Source organism: Palaemon carinicauda, chromosome 19, assembly GCF_036898095.1.
Source record: "Palaemon carinicauda isolate YSFRI2023 chromosome 19, ASM3689809v2, whole genome shotgun sequence".
Taxonomy (NCBI): Eukaryota; Metazoa; Arthropoda; class Malacostraca; order Decapoda; family Palaemonidae; genus Palaemon; species Palaemon carinicauda.
In genome coordinates this window covers 114,251,649-114,267,667 of record NC_090743.1, presented here as the reverse complement: position 1 = coordinate 114,267,667, position 16,019 = coordinate 114,251,649, and the positions used below count along the sequence as shown (strand labels likewise).

The 16,019-nt window shown below is 35.9% G+C and overlaps 1 protein-coding gene across 1 annotated transcript; it reads left to right on the top strand.

Moving 5' to 3' along the window:
* Positions 1–2,779: 2,779 nt before the first annotated feature.
* On the top strand, positions 2,780–6,022 carry LOC137659243 (trichohyalin-like). Its single transcript, XM_068394276.1, has one exon. It carries the CDS (start codon positions 2,780–2,782, stop codon positions 6,020–6,022), a length of 3,243 nt encoding a protein of 1,080 aa, XP_068250377.1.
* Positions 6,023–16,019: the final 9,997 nt, after the last annotated feature.

Here is a 16,019-nt window from a genome sequence, read left to right as displayed (position 1 = left end):
AACTTTCTTAGTTCGTCAATCTATCATCTTCTCTTACTTTCCCTGCTTCTTTTGCATTCTCTAGGGACCCATTCTCTTATTCTTAACGCCCATCTATTATCTGACATTCTCATTATATATCCTGCCCACGTCCATTCCTTTCCTTACATATTGTTAGAATATCCTCTACTTTAGTTTGCTCACGTATCCATGTTGCTCTTTTCTGTCTCTTAGTGTTATTCCCATCATTATTATTTCCATAACTCTTTGAAGTGTAAAGGGCCTCGGTTAGATTTCGCCAATAGTCTCTATTTTGAACGCTTGGTGAACTCATTTCTCTTGGGGAATGCGAAGAGCATGCCCAAACCATCTCCATTTTCCCCTCATTATGATCTCATCCACATACGACACTCGAGAAATCTCTCTTACATATATATACATATACAGTGTATATATATGTATATATATATATATATATATATATATATATGTATATATATACATAAATATATATATATATATATATATATATATATATATATAATACTTCGGTTCTGTTGATATAGTCAATGCAAAAGCATATCAGAAACATTATAAAGGATGAAAATGACGATTCTTAGAGCCCTAAACACACATACATACATACAAACATACATACATACATACACACGCATATATATATATATATATATATATATATATATATATATATATATATATATATATATATATATAGTTTGCGTGTCTATATGTATGTATATAAAAGGAGAGAGAGAGAGAGAGAGAGAGAGAGAGAGAGAGAGAGAGAGAGAGAGAGAGAGAGAGAGAGAGAGAGAGACCTATAGTATAGCCCATATATGTATAGGCTATTATGTATAGGTCTACAATATAGCTCATCTTTGAATAGGCCTATAAGAGAATCTATGTATAGCCTACAGTATAGCCCATCTATGTATAGGTCTACAGTATAGCCCATCTATGCATAGAACTACAGTATAGCCTCTATACGTATAGAGCTACAGCATAGCCAATATTTGTATAGGCCTACTGTATATTTATGTGCAATGCACCTTTGCCTTTTATTGCATCGAAATGTTTTGGGTTTAAGAGCCCTTGAGAGGCTTAGCAACTTGATATTGCGTATGCAACAAGCTGCAACTATCCCTTAAGCAACAAAGTTGAGCATGTCATATATGGATAATAAAGATTTCTGTTTGTAGGTTTGCTTATTCTGAAAAATAACTTCACAGAACAAATATAACTTTATACAGAAAACCAACTTACTGATAGCAGGGGAGAATAGAAAACGGGAGTCTTTACTCCTTCGTTTAGATCAGGGGAGAATAGAAAACGGGAGTTTTTACTCCTTCAAAGTTGCTGAAGAACATTCCATTCAACTTTACCATATTTTATGTATGTATAAAATCATATTATGAAAGGATTAAATAAAAATATCGTATTCTACATTAATATTTTTTATTGAGGTAATTGTTTCATTATGAAAATTTAAAGCATTGTTATAAACAGTTATTTCTTTTACAAAGAAATGTAGACGCAGTGAGCTAGATGCCAGATATCGCTATTTGGGACAAAAAGAAAAAAACGGTTTACCGTGGAAAATTTTCCTCTTCAAAATTATTTATCGAAAAGATTATTTGATGTAAATTTCTACATGTTTTTTTTTCACAATATTCGGGGTTTTTCTTATAGAAATTTCTATCGAGCTACACGTTATATAGAAGTGGTCTTCCGTTGTTTAATCAGAGCTTGACTGGACTCCGTTCGAAGCTGAGCAGACGAATTTATCTAGTATAGAAGAATGAGTCCTGACCGACTCCCAGCCTCTGCCTTTCTTCCGTGGTCGTCTTTGAGTGCGCTTTCGAGAGCTTCATCTTCATCCTGTCCGTCCTTCTGTGTTACGAGCTGATAGACGTATGATGGCCGTTGCCTGCCTTAGGCCGATCTAACATCGGTTTCTGAAGAATTCCGGGAGTCTATGGAGAGATTTCCGTTGATTGGGATGTAGAAGGCGAAGATGATTGCTCTTACAGCGACTGAAGTCTTGCAAGTCTGAAGAATGCCATTCCTAAAAGGATTCAGGCTTGGAGAGGTTTTTCGATCCTCTTCCTGAATCCTTTCAGGAATGGCGTTCTTCACACTTGCAAGTCTTCAGTCGCTGTAAGAACAATCATCTTCGCCCTCTTCTTCAACCCAATCAACGAAAATCTCTTCATCGACTCTCGGAATTCTTCAGAAATCTCGGAGGAGATGATTAACATGTTCAATGTAGCTCTAATCAATAAAATCCTAATTTGAGAAAATCGTCTTTACTTCTCCTTTATGTTATCCTATTGTAAATGATTTTAGAAGCCTATTGTAGTAGACATAGGCCTAAAATAGATAGTTTTGTGATAATTTCTGTCGATTTGGTGGTATTCAAAATAGGAATCATGAAAAATTAACGAAATAAATCTATCGTCTGATCGCAAATCCGGCTGCGGGATTCCTGCTTCATTTCGAAGACATTCCGAAGACTTCCTGAGCTCCGAGATCCATGTTGTTCTTTGAAGACATTCTCGGCTTCTCCCTGAGTGTCTCCAGATCAAGTTGCATTTTCTTTTTCAAAATAGACCTAAAACAAGGTAGAGGAAAGTTATTAACAACAATGGAGAAGTGTAATACCGGTTATTTGTATTGTTATTATTGTGGAATGGCTTTTTTGAGTACCAAAGTTATTGAGGATTTTGTGATTACTAATCAGGACAATATGGGATATTGTGTATGCTGTAATTGTTCCGTTATGGAACCGAAAAGGGACTCTTTGATTAAAGTAAAGAAGAATGGTTACCCAGGACCAGGAACCGTTAAGGATCTAGTCGAGAAATTTGAAAAAACTGGAAAAATGGCGAAACAAAAAAGAAATGTTTCACTAGGAAACGAAGGACAAGTGAGGACTCGTATAATGCAATATGAAGAAAGGTTAAAAGGTGAAGGAAAACCGAAGAAGGATTCTCTTGGAGGAATTAGAAGGAATCCAGCTAGGGAGGCCAAAGAAGTGGCCCTAGCTAGAATTGTTGAAATTCATAAGTTTGAAATGTCCGACAATGGATACGAAGAAAGGATAAAAGGTGAAGGAAAACAGAAGGATTCTCTTGAAATTAGAAGGAATCCAACTACGGAGGCCAAAAAAGTGGCCTTAGCTAGGATTGTTGAAATTCATAAGTTTGAAATGTCCTACCAAGCTGCAAGGGTAGCCCTAATCATCCGACAATTTGAAAATATGTTAAGAGAAACGATGACAGAAAATAGCCCAGGAACAGAAGCAGATTGTGGTAGTTTTTGTGGTGATTATGGAGAAACTATGATGGGAAAGATACTGGCACGGAAACAGAGAACTTATCTTAGAAGGGAAGCGAAAGATAGAGCCTTATTAAGGATCAGACGAATTGCAATGGATGAAGTCTCTCCAAACAAGAGAGGCTTAGTATACGATCTTGTTCAGCTCTGGGAAGAGGCTCTGAAAGGCGAGAAAATAGACAAGAAAAACAAGATTGTTATTGAAGTGATAGAAGAAGGGATCGTAAAAAGGAGCATCCAGTATCTTGAAAATATAATACGAGGAAACATACAGGAAGACGATCTTCGTGGACAATCTCGGGACTTCAGAAACCATCTTAGGAGGGTCGCTAAAGATATAGCCTCGGCACAGATAAGAAAAATAGTGGAAGAGGAAATGGCCTCTGAGAAAAGAGGCATAGTTTATAATCTTACTAAACGATATGAAACCGCATTAAAAGGAGACAAAATTGAAGCGAAAAATGAATATCAAGAGGCAAGAAAAAGCCAGACATTAGAAAACTTTATCGAGTATTTTGAAAATAGGTTACAAGAAAAAACAGAGACTGAAGGCGATCTTCTTGGGCAATCTTCAGACTTCAGGGAGAATCTTAACAGGAAGGCTAAGGATATCCCTTTGGCCAGGATAAGTCAAATAATACAAGAGGAGTTATCAGAAGAACAAAATGAAAAACTCTGGAAAAGTGAGAACATTGATGAAAAAACAGAAATTGAAGGCGATCTTCTTGGGCAATCTCCAGACTTCAGGGAGACTCTTAACAGGAAGGCTAAGGATATCACTTTGGCCAGGATAAGTCAAATAATACAAGAGGAGTTATCAGAAGAACAAAATGAAAAACTCTGGAAAAGTGAGAACATTGATGAAAAAACAGAAATTGAAGGCGATCTTCTGGGGCAATCTCCAGACTTCAGGGAGAATCTTAACAGGAAGGATAAGGATATCACTTTGGCCAGGATAAGTCAAATAATACAAGAGGAGTTATCAGAAGAACAAAATGAAAAACTCGGGAAAAGTGAGAACATTGATGAAAAAACAGAAATTGAAGGCGATCTTCTTGGGCAATCTCCAGACTTCAGGGAGACTCTTAACAGGAAGGCTAAGGATATCACTTTGGCCAGGATAAGTCAAATAATACAAGAGGAGTTATCAGAAGAACAAAATGAAAAACTCTGGAAAAGTGAGAACATTGATGAAAAAACAGAAATTGAAGGCGATCTTCTTGGGCAATCTCCAGACTTCAGGGAGAATCTTAACAGGAAGGATAAGGATATCACTTTGGCCTGGATAAGTCAAATAATACAAGAGGAGTTATCAGAAGAACAAAATGAAAAACTCTGGAAAAGTGAGAACATTGATGAAAAAACAGAAATTGAAGGCGATCTTCTTGGGCAATCTCCAGACTTCAGGGAGAATCTTAACAGGAAGGCTAAGGATATCGCTTTAGCCAGGATAAGTCAAATAATACAAGAGTGGTTATCAGAAGAACAAAATGAAAAAGGCTACCAAGAATCAAATAGCCCTGGAACAAAAGCTGATTCTGCCAGTAAAGGTGGTGAATATGCAGAAATTATGATGATGAACGGAATGATGAAGAGAAAGCATCTTAGGAGAGAAGCAAAAGATGTGGCCTTAATAAGGATCAGACAGATTGCACAGGAGGAAATCTCACAACAAAAAGGTTACAAAGTATATGCTCTTATTAAACTGTGGGAAGAGGCTGTGAAACACGAGAAAACGGATAAGAGACAGGAGGTTAACCTTGAAGAAATAGAAGAAGGAATCGTAGAAAGGGGTATCCAGTATTTTGAAAACATCATTAGAGGAATTATTGTATCAGACTGTTGTCAGGCCATCGAATGGGGTCTTCAAGGACTGGGAGCACACGAGGAACTATCAGAACAAAATGAAAACGTCTGGAAGAGTGAAAACATTGAAAAGGAACTTCAAGACTATCAAGAAGCAAATAGCTCAGGAACACAAGGATATTCTGTTAGTAATAGTGATGATTATGAAGAAATTATAAAGCTAAAGGTAATGGGACGCAAACAAACAGCTGATCTTAGGAGGAAAGCCAAAGATAGAGCCTTTTTCAAGATTAGACGAATTGCAATGGAGGAGGTCTTTCCAGAAAAGAGACGCTTAGTATATGGTCTTGTTCAAGTATGGGAAGAGGCTCTGAAAGGTGAGAAAATAGAAAAGATGAAGAAGGTTATTCATGAAGTAATAGAAAAAGGCAATGTAAAAAGGCATATCCAGAAATTTGAAAATGCCATACGAGGAAACTTAAAAGAAGGCGATCTTGGTGGACAACCTCGGGACTTCAGAAACCATCTTAGGAGGACCACTAAAGATAAGGCCTTGGCCCAGATAAGAAAATTAGTACAAGAGGAAATGTCTGAGAAAACAGGCCGAGTTTATGATCTTACTGAACTACATGAAAATGCAATCAAAGGAGACAAAATTGAAAAGAAAAGTGAATATAAGGCAATAAAGAGCCAAACATTAGAAAACCTAATCGAGTATTTTGAAAATATTTTACAAAAAAACTCAGAAAATGAAGGCAATCTTCATGGACAATCTCGGGACTTGGGAAGCCATTTTAGAAGGGCCGTAAAAGATATCGCCTTGGCTAGGATTAGAAATATCTTACAAGAGGCTATCGAAGAAGAGAATTTTGAAGAGTAAATAGGATGCTGTTCAATAGAAGAAAAAAAAGCAAAATCCAAAAATATACCACTAAGAAACAATTCTGTTGGAGTAACCTAGAGGATGTGCACTGCAGAGGGAAAAAGCTGAGCTTCTTCTTGTATGCAACGGTTCCATGACGGAGTGGTACAGGCCTTTGTCATGTGAGCAAATGGTCGGATTTCTAGATCTATTCTTCCGGATGTCAACCTTATGGTTGCTCTGTTGGAATAATCTAGATGACTGGCCTTGCAGAAGGAAAAAGCTTAGCTTTTTCTAGTATACAGTCATATCCTTCAAAGGTGCCTAAAATATTTTTTTTCTTTATTCAAAACTATATTTCATGAGTGAGTTATGATTGAAGATGGCCAAGTATATAATAGATGTGAATGAGAGAATTCTTCCTTTGATTGCTCTTAAAAATTAGAAAAAAAAATCTAAAAAAAAACTAAACACTTGAGAATGAAAAAAGGATTGCGTTGTAGAATAGAAAAATAGGATAATTGAAAAAGGTTCTGTGCAAAATTTTGAAAATACTTGGAGGGAGTTCAACTAGTATACAACTAAGAGACGATTCTGTCGGAATAACATAGAGGATGTGCACCGCACAGGGAAAAAGCTGAGCTGCTTCTAGTATGCTGTTCTTTGATGAAGTACAAACTCCTTCTCATGTGAACATAAAGTGTTGGTGCTGGCTCTGTAGATAAAAGCTGAGGTTCTTCTAGGATGCTATGTTCCTTAATGAGATTAGGCCAAATAAAGCATTTCAAGTTCACTATACGGAGTGAAAATCAAATTCAGTAACTTGTGAGGTAATATTCAGTTGCGTTTTGTGACGAAAGGAGACCTGAGGAGGATGTTTGGAATAACTGCCCACTTTGATGGATGTGTTGCTGAACCCTTCAGCTTAAATGGTGCTTGGACTATTGGAAAAGGCTGGCTCAGCAGAGGGAAGAAACCTGGCTGATTCTAGTATGCTAGGTACCTTGATGGAGGGGTACAAGACCTTCGTCAAGTGTACAAATGGTCGGATATCTAGATCTATTCTTTCAGATACTAACCTACGGGTGGTTCTGTGGGAATAATCTAGAAGACTGGCTCTGCAGAGGGATGAAGCTGGGATTCTTCTAGTATACAGACTAGTTCTTGAAGATTAGGCCAAAAAAAAAACAGTTCAAGTTCACTATATGGAGTGAAAATCAAATTCAGTAACCGTAGTGAGACTGACCCTGCATATAGAAGAACCTAAGTTTCTTCTAGCATGCTATGTTCCTAGATGAAGAAGTACAAATTCTTTTTCATGTGAACATAAGGGTTGGTACTGACCTTGTATATAGAAGAAGCTGAGGTTCTTCTAGCATGCTATGTTCCTTGACGAAGAAGTACATATTCTTTTGTCATGTGAACATGAGGGTTGGTGCTGGCCCTGTAGACAGAAGACGCTGAGGTTCTTCTAGTCTCCTATGTTCCTTGACGAGAGAAGTACAGATTCTTTTGTCATGTGAACATGAGGGTTGGTGCTGGCCCTGTAGACAGAAGACGCTGAGGTTCTTCTAGCCTGCTATGTTCCTTGATGAGAGAAGTCCAGATTCTTTTGTCATGTGAACATGAGGGTTGGTGCTGGCCCTGTAGACAGAAGACGCTGAGGTTCTTCTAGCCTGCTATGTTCCTTGACGAGAGAAGTCCAGATTCTTTGGTCATGTGAACATGAGGGTTGGTGCTGGCCCTGTAGAGAGAAGACGCTGAGGTTCTTCTAGCCTGCTATGTTCCTTGACGAAAGAAGTACATATTCTTTGGTCATGTGAACATGAGGGTTGGTGCTGGCCCTGTAGACAGAAGACGCTGAGGTTCTTCTAGCCTGCTATGTTCCTTGACGAAAGAAGTACAGATTCTTTGGTCATGTGAACATGAGGGTTGGTGCTGGCCCTGTAGAGAGAAGACGCTGAGGTTCTTCTAGCCTGCTATGTTCCTTGACGAAAGAAGTACATATTCTTTGGTCATGTGAACATGAGGGTTGGTGCTGGCTCTATAGACAGAAGACGCTGAGGTTCTTCTAGCCTGCTATGTTCCTTGACGAAAGAAGTTCAGACAGAAGACGCTGTGGTTCTTCTAGCCTGCTATGTTCCTTGACGAAAGAAGTCCAGATTCTTTTGTCATGTGAACATGGGGGTTGGTGCTGGCCCTGTAGACAGAAGACGCTGAGGTTCTTCTAGCCTGCTATGTTCCTTGACGAAAGAAGTCCAGATTCTTTGGTCATGTGAACATGAGGGTTGGTGCTGGCCCTGTAGAAAGAAGACGCTGAGGTTCTTCTAGCCTGCTATGTTCCTTGACGAGAGAAGTCCAGATTCTTTGGTCATGTGAACATAAGGGTTGGTGGTGCTGGCCCTGTAGACAGAAGACGCTGAGGTTCTTCTAGCCTGCTATGTTCCTTGACGAAAGAAGTACAGATTCTTTGGTCATGTGAACATGAGAGTTGGTGCTGGCCCTGTAGACAGAAGGAAGCTGAGGTTCTTCTAGCCTGCTATGTTCCTTGACGAAGAAGTACAGATTCTTTTGTCATGTGAACATAAGGGTTGGTGCTGACCTTGTATACAGAAGAAGCTTGGGTTCTTCTAGCCCGCTATGTTCCTTGACGAAGAAGTACAGATTCTTTGGTCATGTGAACATAAGGGTTGGTGCTGGCCCTGTAGACAGAAGAAGCTGGGGTTCGTCTAGCCCGCTATGTTCCGTGACGAAGAAGTACAGATTCTTTGGTCATGTGAACATAAGGGTTGGTGCTGGCCCTGTAGACAGAAGAAGCTGAGAAGAAGTACAGATTCTTTGGTCATGTGAATATAAGGGTTGGTGCTGGCCCTGTAGAGAGAAGAAGCTGAGGTTCTTCTAGCCTGCTATGTTCCTTGACGAAGAAATACAGATTCTTTTGTCATGTGAACATAAGGGTTGGTGCTGACCTTGTATACAGAAGAAGCTTGGGTTCTTCTAGCCCGCTATGTTCCTTGACGAAGAAGTACAGATTCTTTGGTCATGTGAACATAAGGGTTGGTGCTGGCCCTGTAGACAGAAGAAGCGGGGGTTTGTCTAGCCCGCTATGTTCCGTGACGAAGAAGTACAGATTCTTTGGTCATGTGAACATGAGGGTTGGTGCTGGCCCTGTAGACAGAAGAAGCTGAGAAGAAGTACAGATTCTTTGGTCATGTGAACATAAGGACCTGTAGACAGTCTGCTATGTTCCTTGACGAAGAAGTACAGATTCGTTTGTCATGTGAACATAAGGGTTGGTACTGACCCTGTAAATAGAAGAAGCTAAAATTCTTCCAGTATGCTATGTTCCTTGATGAAGAGGTACAAACTCTTTTTTAAGTGAACATAAGGGTTGGTACTGATCCTGTATATAGAATAAGGTAAGGTTCTTCTAGTATGCTATGTTCCTTTATGGAGAAGTATAAGTTCTTACTCATGTGAACATAAGGGTTTATACTGACCCTGTATATAGAAGAAGCTAAGGTGGTTCTAGTATGCTATGTTCCTTGATGAAGAAGTACAAACCCTTTCTCATGTAAACATAATTGTTGGTACTGACCCTGTATATAGAAGAAGCTAAGGTTCTTCTAGTATGCTATGTTCCTTGATGAAGAGGTACAAACTCTTTCTCAAGTGAACATAAGGGCTGGTACTGGCCCTGTATATAGAAGAAACTGAGGTTCTTGTAGTATGCTATGTTCCTTGATGAAGAGGTACAAACTCTTTCTCAAGTGAACATAAGGGTTGGTACTGGCCCTGTATGTAGAAGAAGCTAAGGTTCTTCTAGTATGCTATGTTCCTTGATGAAGAGGTACACACTCTTTCTCATGTAAACATAATTGTTGGTACTGACCCCGTATATAGAAGAAACTGAGGTTCTTCTAGTATGCTATGTTCCTTGATGAAGAGGTACAAACTCTTTCTCAAGTGAACATAAGGGTTGGTACTGGCCCTGTATATAGAAGAAGCTGAGGTTCTTCTAGTATGCTATGTTCCTTGATGAAGAGGTACAAACTCTAAAGTGAACATAAGGGTTGGTACTGGCCCTGTATATAGAAGAAGCTAAGGTTCTTCTAGTATGCTATGTTCCTTGATGAGGAGGTACACACTCTTTCTCATGTGAACATAAGGGTTGGTAATGACTCTGTATATAGAAGAAGCTAAAATTCTTCCAGTATGCTATGTTCCTTGATGAAGAGGTACACACTCTTTCTCATGTAAACATAATTGTTGGTACTGACCCTGTATTTAGAAGAAACTGAGGTTCTTCTAGTATGCTATGTTCCTTGACGAAAGAAGTCCAGATTCTTTGGTCATATATACATGTATATAAATGTATATATATACATATATATATATATATATATATATACACACAAACATGAGCGTTTTTTGTGGGTGTTGAACCCTGTTTAAAAGGTCGAAAGAAAATTTAACAGTAAAAAGAATTATTGCAAAATGAAAGTGAATATTGTCTAAAGATAGAACAAATAATAGGCCTATAGAATGTCTATTTATAATCAAGGACCCATACATAACTTTATAAAAACATTTATGTTAAGGGAGAGAGAGAGAGAGAGAGAGAGAGAGAGAGAGAGAGAGAGAGAGAGAGAGAGAGAGAGAGAGAGAGAGAGAGAGAGAGAGAGAGAGAGAGAGAGAGAGAGAGAGAGGGGGGGATGGTGGTCAATGATAAACAACTAGATGCATTCCACAAACTTCTCAATTACATTAAATGTTCTAAAATCTAAACAAATCTGAACATCCTCTTCAAATGTCAACATAAAAACTTGACTCCTCTCTCTCTCTCTCTCCAGACGATACGGTTCATTAATAAATAGCAAAAAGAAAAATTAAAACTTAATTTCCATTCACAAGTCGCTTGTTATCTATATTCAGTTAAAGAAATTAAAGTTTGGTAACAAAGACTCTCTTCCCGTATGATACCAGTAAAAAACAGATCGCTCAAGGAAGGTTGCCATATAGGAATATCTAGGGTGAGTTTTCGAGGGACCTTAAAGGTATTTGTCTTAAATTGCGATATTCTCTTTAATACTTTGATCAGTAGATTTCCCTGAAGTTCTGTATTCTTGTATTTCTTTATCATTACATAATCTCATTCTGTATACTTTATCTTTCTTATTTTCATAAAGGTTTTGCCACAAGTATTTCAGTTTTCAAGGTAATCACAAATGGATACAATTGTGTAGGGTTAACACATACTGACTATATAAATATAACCAACTTTTACTAGTGCACCGCAGAATAAAGAACTCGGACAATATGCTTCTACTCGCATCTGTTTATGGCCTTTCTATTCCAGTCTATACCCGCAAATTTTCTTAGTTCATCAATTCATCTTCTTCTCTTCCTCCCCTTGCTTCTTTGTCAATATATAGGGATCCATTCTCTTATTCCTAATGTCACTCCATCATACATCATTTTCATTATATGTCCACTTCCATTTATTTTCCTTACATGTTGTTGGAATATCCTCTATGTTAGTTTGCCCTCCTATATATATATATATATATATATATATATATATATTTATATATATATATATATATATATATATATATATATATATATATATATTTATATATATATATATATATATATATTTATATATATATATATATATATATATATATATATATATATATATATATATATATATATATATATATAGATAGATAGATAAATATATGTATGTTTGTGTGTATGTAACCAAACGTTTATATATTTACAAGTTTTTTAAAATTTGGAACTCCAAATGAGAGAGAAAAAAAGAGAGATTATTATTATTATTATTATTATTACTTGCTAAGCTACAACCCTAGTTGGAAAAGCAGGATACTATAACCCCAGGGGTTCCAACATGGAAAATAGCTCAGTGAGGAAAGGGAACAAGGAAAAATAAAATATTTTAAGAAGAGCAACAAAAATAAAATAAATATCCCTTTATAAACTATAAAAACTTTAACAAACCAAGAGGAAGAGAAATAAGATATAAGATAGAACAGTGTGCCCGAGTGTACCCTCAAGCAAGTACCATTCTTTCATTGAAAAAAATATGCTTTTGACCTTTTCAATAGAGGTAAGAACAGCAATACTTGGAAGAGAACTGACAAACGTAATCCTATTTAAACACAGCTGAACTGCATCAGCCTCTGCGCATTCTGAAGAACAAAAAAACAAAAAAAAAATTGCCTCCGGGGAAACAATAAAAAATAAGTATTTTCAAATCAAAAGGCTGTTTACATAAAAGATGTTCATATTTCTAATGTTTTGTTGATGTCTATGGCATTAAAGTGTATGAGAACACGTGTATCAATATGCATATCCATATACACCACAAATACAGCAAATATATATAACTAGACACAGTCTCGAACATGAACCTCCTATTCCAAAAGCTTTCTCTTTTTCCTCCGCCAACATACAGTACACTTTAAACACGTTATTCAAGCCTGCAAAATGGTTCAAAACACAGACACACATATATACAGTATATATATATATATATATATATATATATATATATATATATATATATATATATATATATATATATATATATATATATATATTTATGTATATATATGTATATATGTATAGATATGTATGTATGTATATATATGTATGTATGTATGTATATATATGTGTGTACATATGTATATATATATATATATATATATATATATACAGTATTCATATATATATATACATATATATATATAAAGAGAGAGAGAGAGAGAGAGAGAGAGAGAGAGAGAGAGAGAGAGGGAGGGAGGGAGGGAGGGAGAGAGAGAGAGAGAGAGAGAGAGAGAGAGAGAGAGAGAGACTTATAAATGTTATATAAAACAATGAACTCTTAGAGCAAAACGTATAAAATGTACACATCATATATTCATGTTTATTTATTAGTGTAACAATGTTAATTTTTTTCAATATCCGCAACACATGACCAACATCTTGGTGACTCGATTACTGTATAGATCAAATACTAAATAAGTTGGTAATCCACTTATGCGAGTGTGCGGAGAGAGAGGGAGAGAGAGAGAGAGAGAGAGAGATTGCCTACAACATAACATTATTTTCTATGACTTAATTATCATAAAAATAGTAAAAAAAAGTCATAAGAAAAGATTCGGAGCATAATCAAAGATGATAACACGAAAATAATGAAAAATGAACTTAAAAAAAGAAAATAAGCAAGATGGACTCAAACCCGAACCAGCATTCACAAATAGAAGTGGGATTATTTGAAGATCTATTTCTCTATATGAAAGAGATAGAACAGTCCGTCGTAAAACAAATATAACTTAGTTTTCTCGTACGCACAAAATAATTTCTAAAAAAAAAAATAAAAAAAAAAAATGTAGAGAGCAAACCCTGAATAAAATGGAGTACTAAATTAAATGCCTTGCTTAAAGCTATGCAATAGAATTATAGGCTGTGAGCCCCTGCATGACAGACAGGGACTCCAATATCAAAATAGATTATCCTTCCCAAAGTGAACGTTTGATTTGAGGGGGAAACGTTTCATCAGACTTCGACTGACGTTAGTTTCAGGTGATCTGGGATTTCTGACAAAACTAATTTGGTCACATGTTTATGATTCTGTTATTTATTTCACATTTATACCGATAACTTTAAAAGCTCGTTATTGGATAGCTCAACTGCTAAATGAGTTGGTAATCCACTTATGTGTGTGTACGAAGAGAGAGAGAGAGAGAGAGAGAGAGAGAGAGAGAGAGAGAGAGAGAGAGAGAGAGAGAGAGAGAGAGAGAGAGATGTTCCATGCCTTCCTCCACCCTCTACCCTCACAGCAGATGCCCTTCCAGGCTAACGAACATCCCAAAGTTGAACGTAGCTCTTTTCCCCTCGATGGCATTTATCCTTTTTCACAAGAGCCGAGTCAAATAAGCTTCCGGCTGATGCAAATGTCTGGCCGTTTCTCTTCCCCGTCTCACCAAGGGACGGGAAATAAACAGAAAGGAATTCGCTACAACAACAACACATGCAAAGGCTGACGCTGTCCTTTTTCTGTCTGGACAATAAACGTTGTTAGTCGAATTTCTCTGGGATTTCTTAAAGGTTACTCACATAAATGAAGTTTCGTTAAGCTTTTAGTCCCATCTTTTATTGGTATGTTTAACTTACACTAAATCTAAAGTGAGGTTTCTAGATTTAAAAAATATTTTTCTATCGATATAAACAAATACTTAAACACATATTAGAACATAAACAAGGTTCTAAATAACTATTAAACGAAGGATATTTTGGAACATCTTTCTGTTGTATTTACCTCGCAATTCTATTTTCGTCATTATTGAAATTCTGTTTATTCATTCATTCGATTATTCCAATTCTGTTGTTCTTCCTTCTTAAGCGATATATCTACAAAGGTGCCATTTCCTTACAATGGTAGACTGTTTTTCATATTGTTGTTTGCGGATGTATTTTACTTCTAAAGTTCAGATTAAGTTAGCCACTACACCTGTATTTACATATAAACATAAATATGCGAACACAAGCATGCACACACATTATATATATATATGTATATATATATATATATATATATATATATATATATTTTATATATATACATATATATAAATACATATAAATATATATACAGTACATATATACATATACATATATATGTATATATATACATATATATACATATATATACACATATATGCGTACACTCACACACGCACACACAAACATATATATATATATATATATATATATATATAGAGAGAGAGAGAGAGAGAGAGAGAGAGAGAGAGAGAGAGAGAGAGAGAGAGAGAGAGAGAGAGATATTGCCTGCAACAAAATATTTTCTATGACTTAATCACCACAAAAATAACAACAACAACAGTCTACCAAATGTAAATATAATGATAATAATATTCCAAGCATTAGCTGAAATAATACCGCGAAAACAATTGAAAATATCTTTTAAAAGCAGGATAGACTCAAAACCAAAACAGCGGTTGCAAACAGACATTTAATTTTGAAGAAGTGGGATTATTTGATCTCTTTTTTTTTTTTTTCTTTTATCCGTTATAAAGAAAGTTATACATTTTTAAATAGATACAATTCTTTTTATTCTCCTACGCACAAAATCCTTTCTATCATCAAAATTTTTGGAAAGAACCAAACATAAAATCAAATCAACATACCAAAAAAATGGAGCACTAAATTAAATCCATTGCTCAAAGCTATGCAATAGAATTGTGTCCTGTGCGCCCCTGCAGGACAGACAGGGACTCCAATATCAAAATAGATTATCCTTCCCAAAATGAACGTTTGATTAGAGGGAGAAACGTTTCATCAGGCTTTGACTGACGTTTGTTTCAGGTGATCTTGGATTTCTGACAAAACTAATTTAGTCCCATATTCATGATTCTGTTATCTACTTCCCATTTAGGCTATACCAATAACTTTAAAAGCTTGTTGCTGCAAGATGTCGCAGATTCAGTATTGCGTTTTATGTCTGTGATTAAATAGGCCTATCAAAATGATGGTGTTGTTTTCTATACAGTTTTATTTACATGAAAACTGGGAGAAGAACATGCAAGCTCGGTGGCAATAATGAAAATTTATATGAATTTATACGAAATGAAAAATTAACTTAATTTCATATATGAGACCTATATCAAACTTATAATTTTGTATTCAATGTAGAGAATTCTATATAGAAAAAGGGTGAATTAATCTTCAAGAATTAACGTATTTTATTTGACAATACATCAAAATTAATTAATTTCGAGAAGCTATTAATCAAAGTTTTTACATTTTAAAGCAAGGTAAACGATTATTGGAAAATTAATAGGATATGAAATGAAATACAAATAACGCTAAATTGCAATATATGTTTGTATATATGTATTTGTATATGTATATATATATATATATATATATATATATCATTTTCCACAATGAATACTCTCTAACT

Coding starts and splice junctions, on each gene's coding strand:
- LOC137659243 (XM_068394276.1), top strand. CDS start 2,780: ATGGAACCGAAAAGGGACTCTTTGATTAAAGTAAAGAAGAATGGTTAC.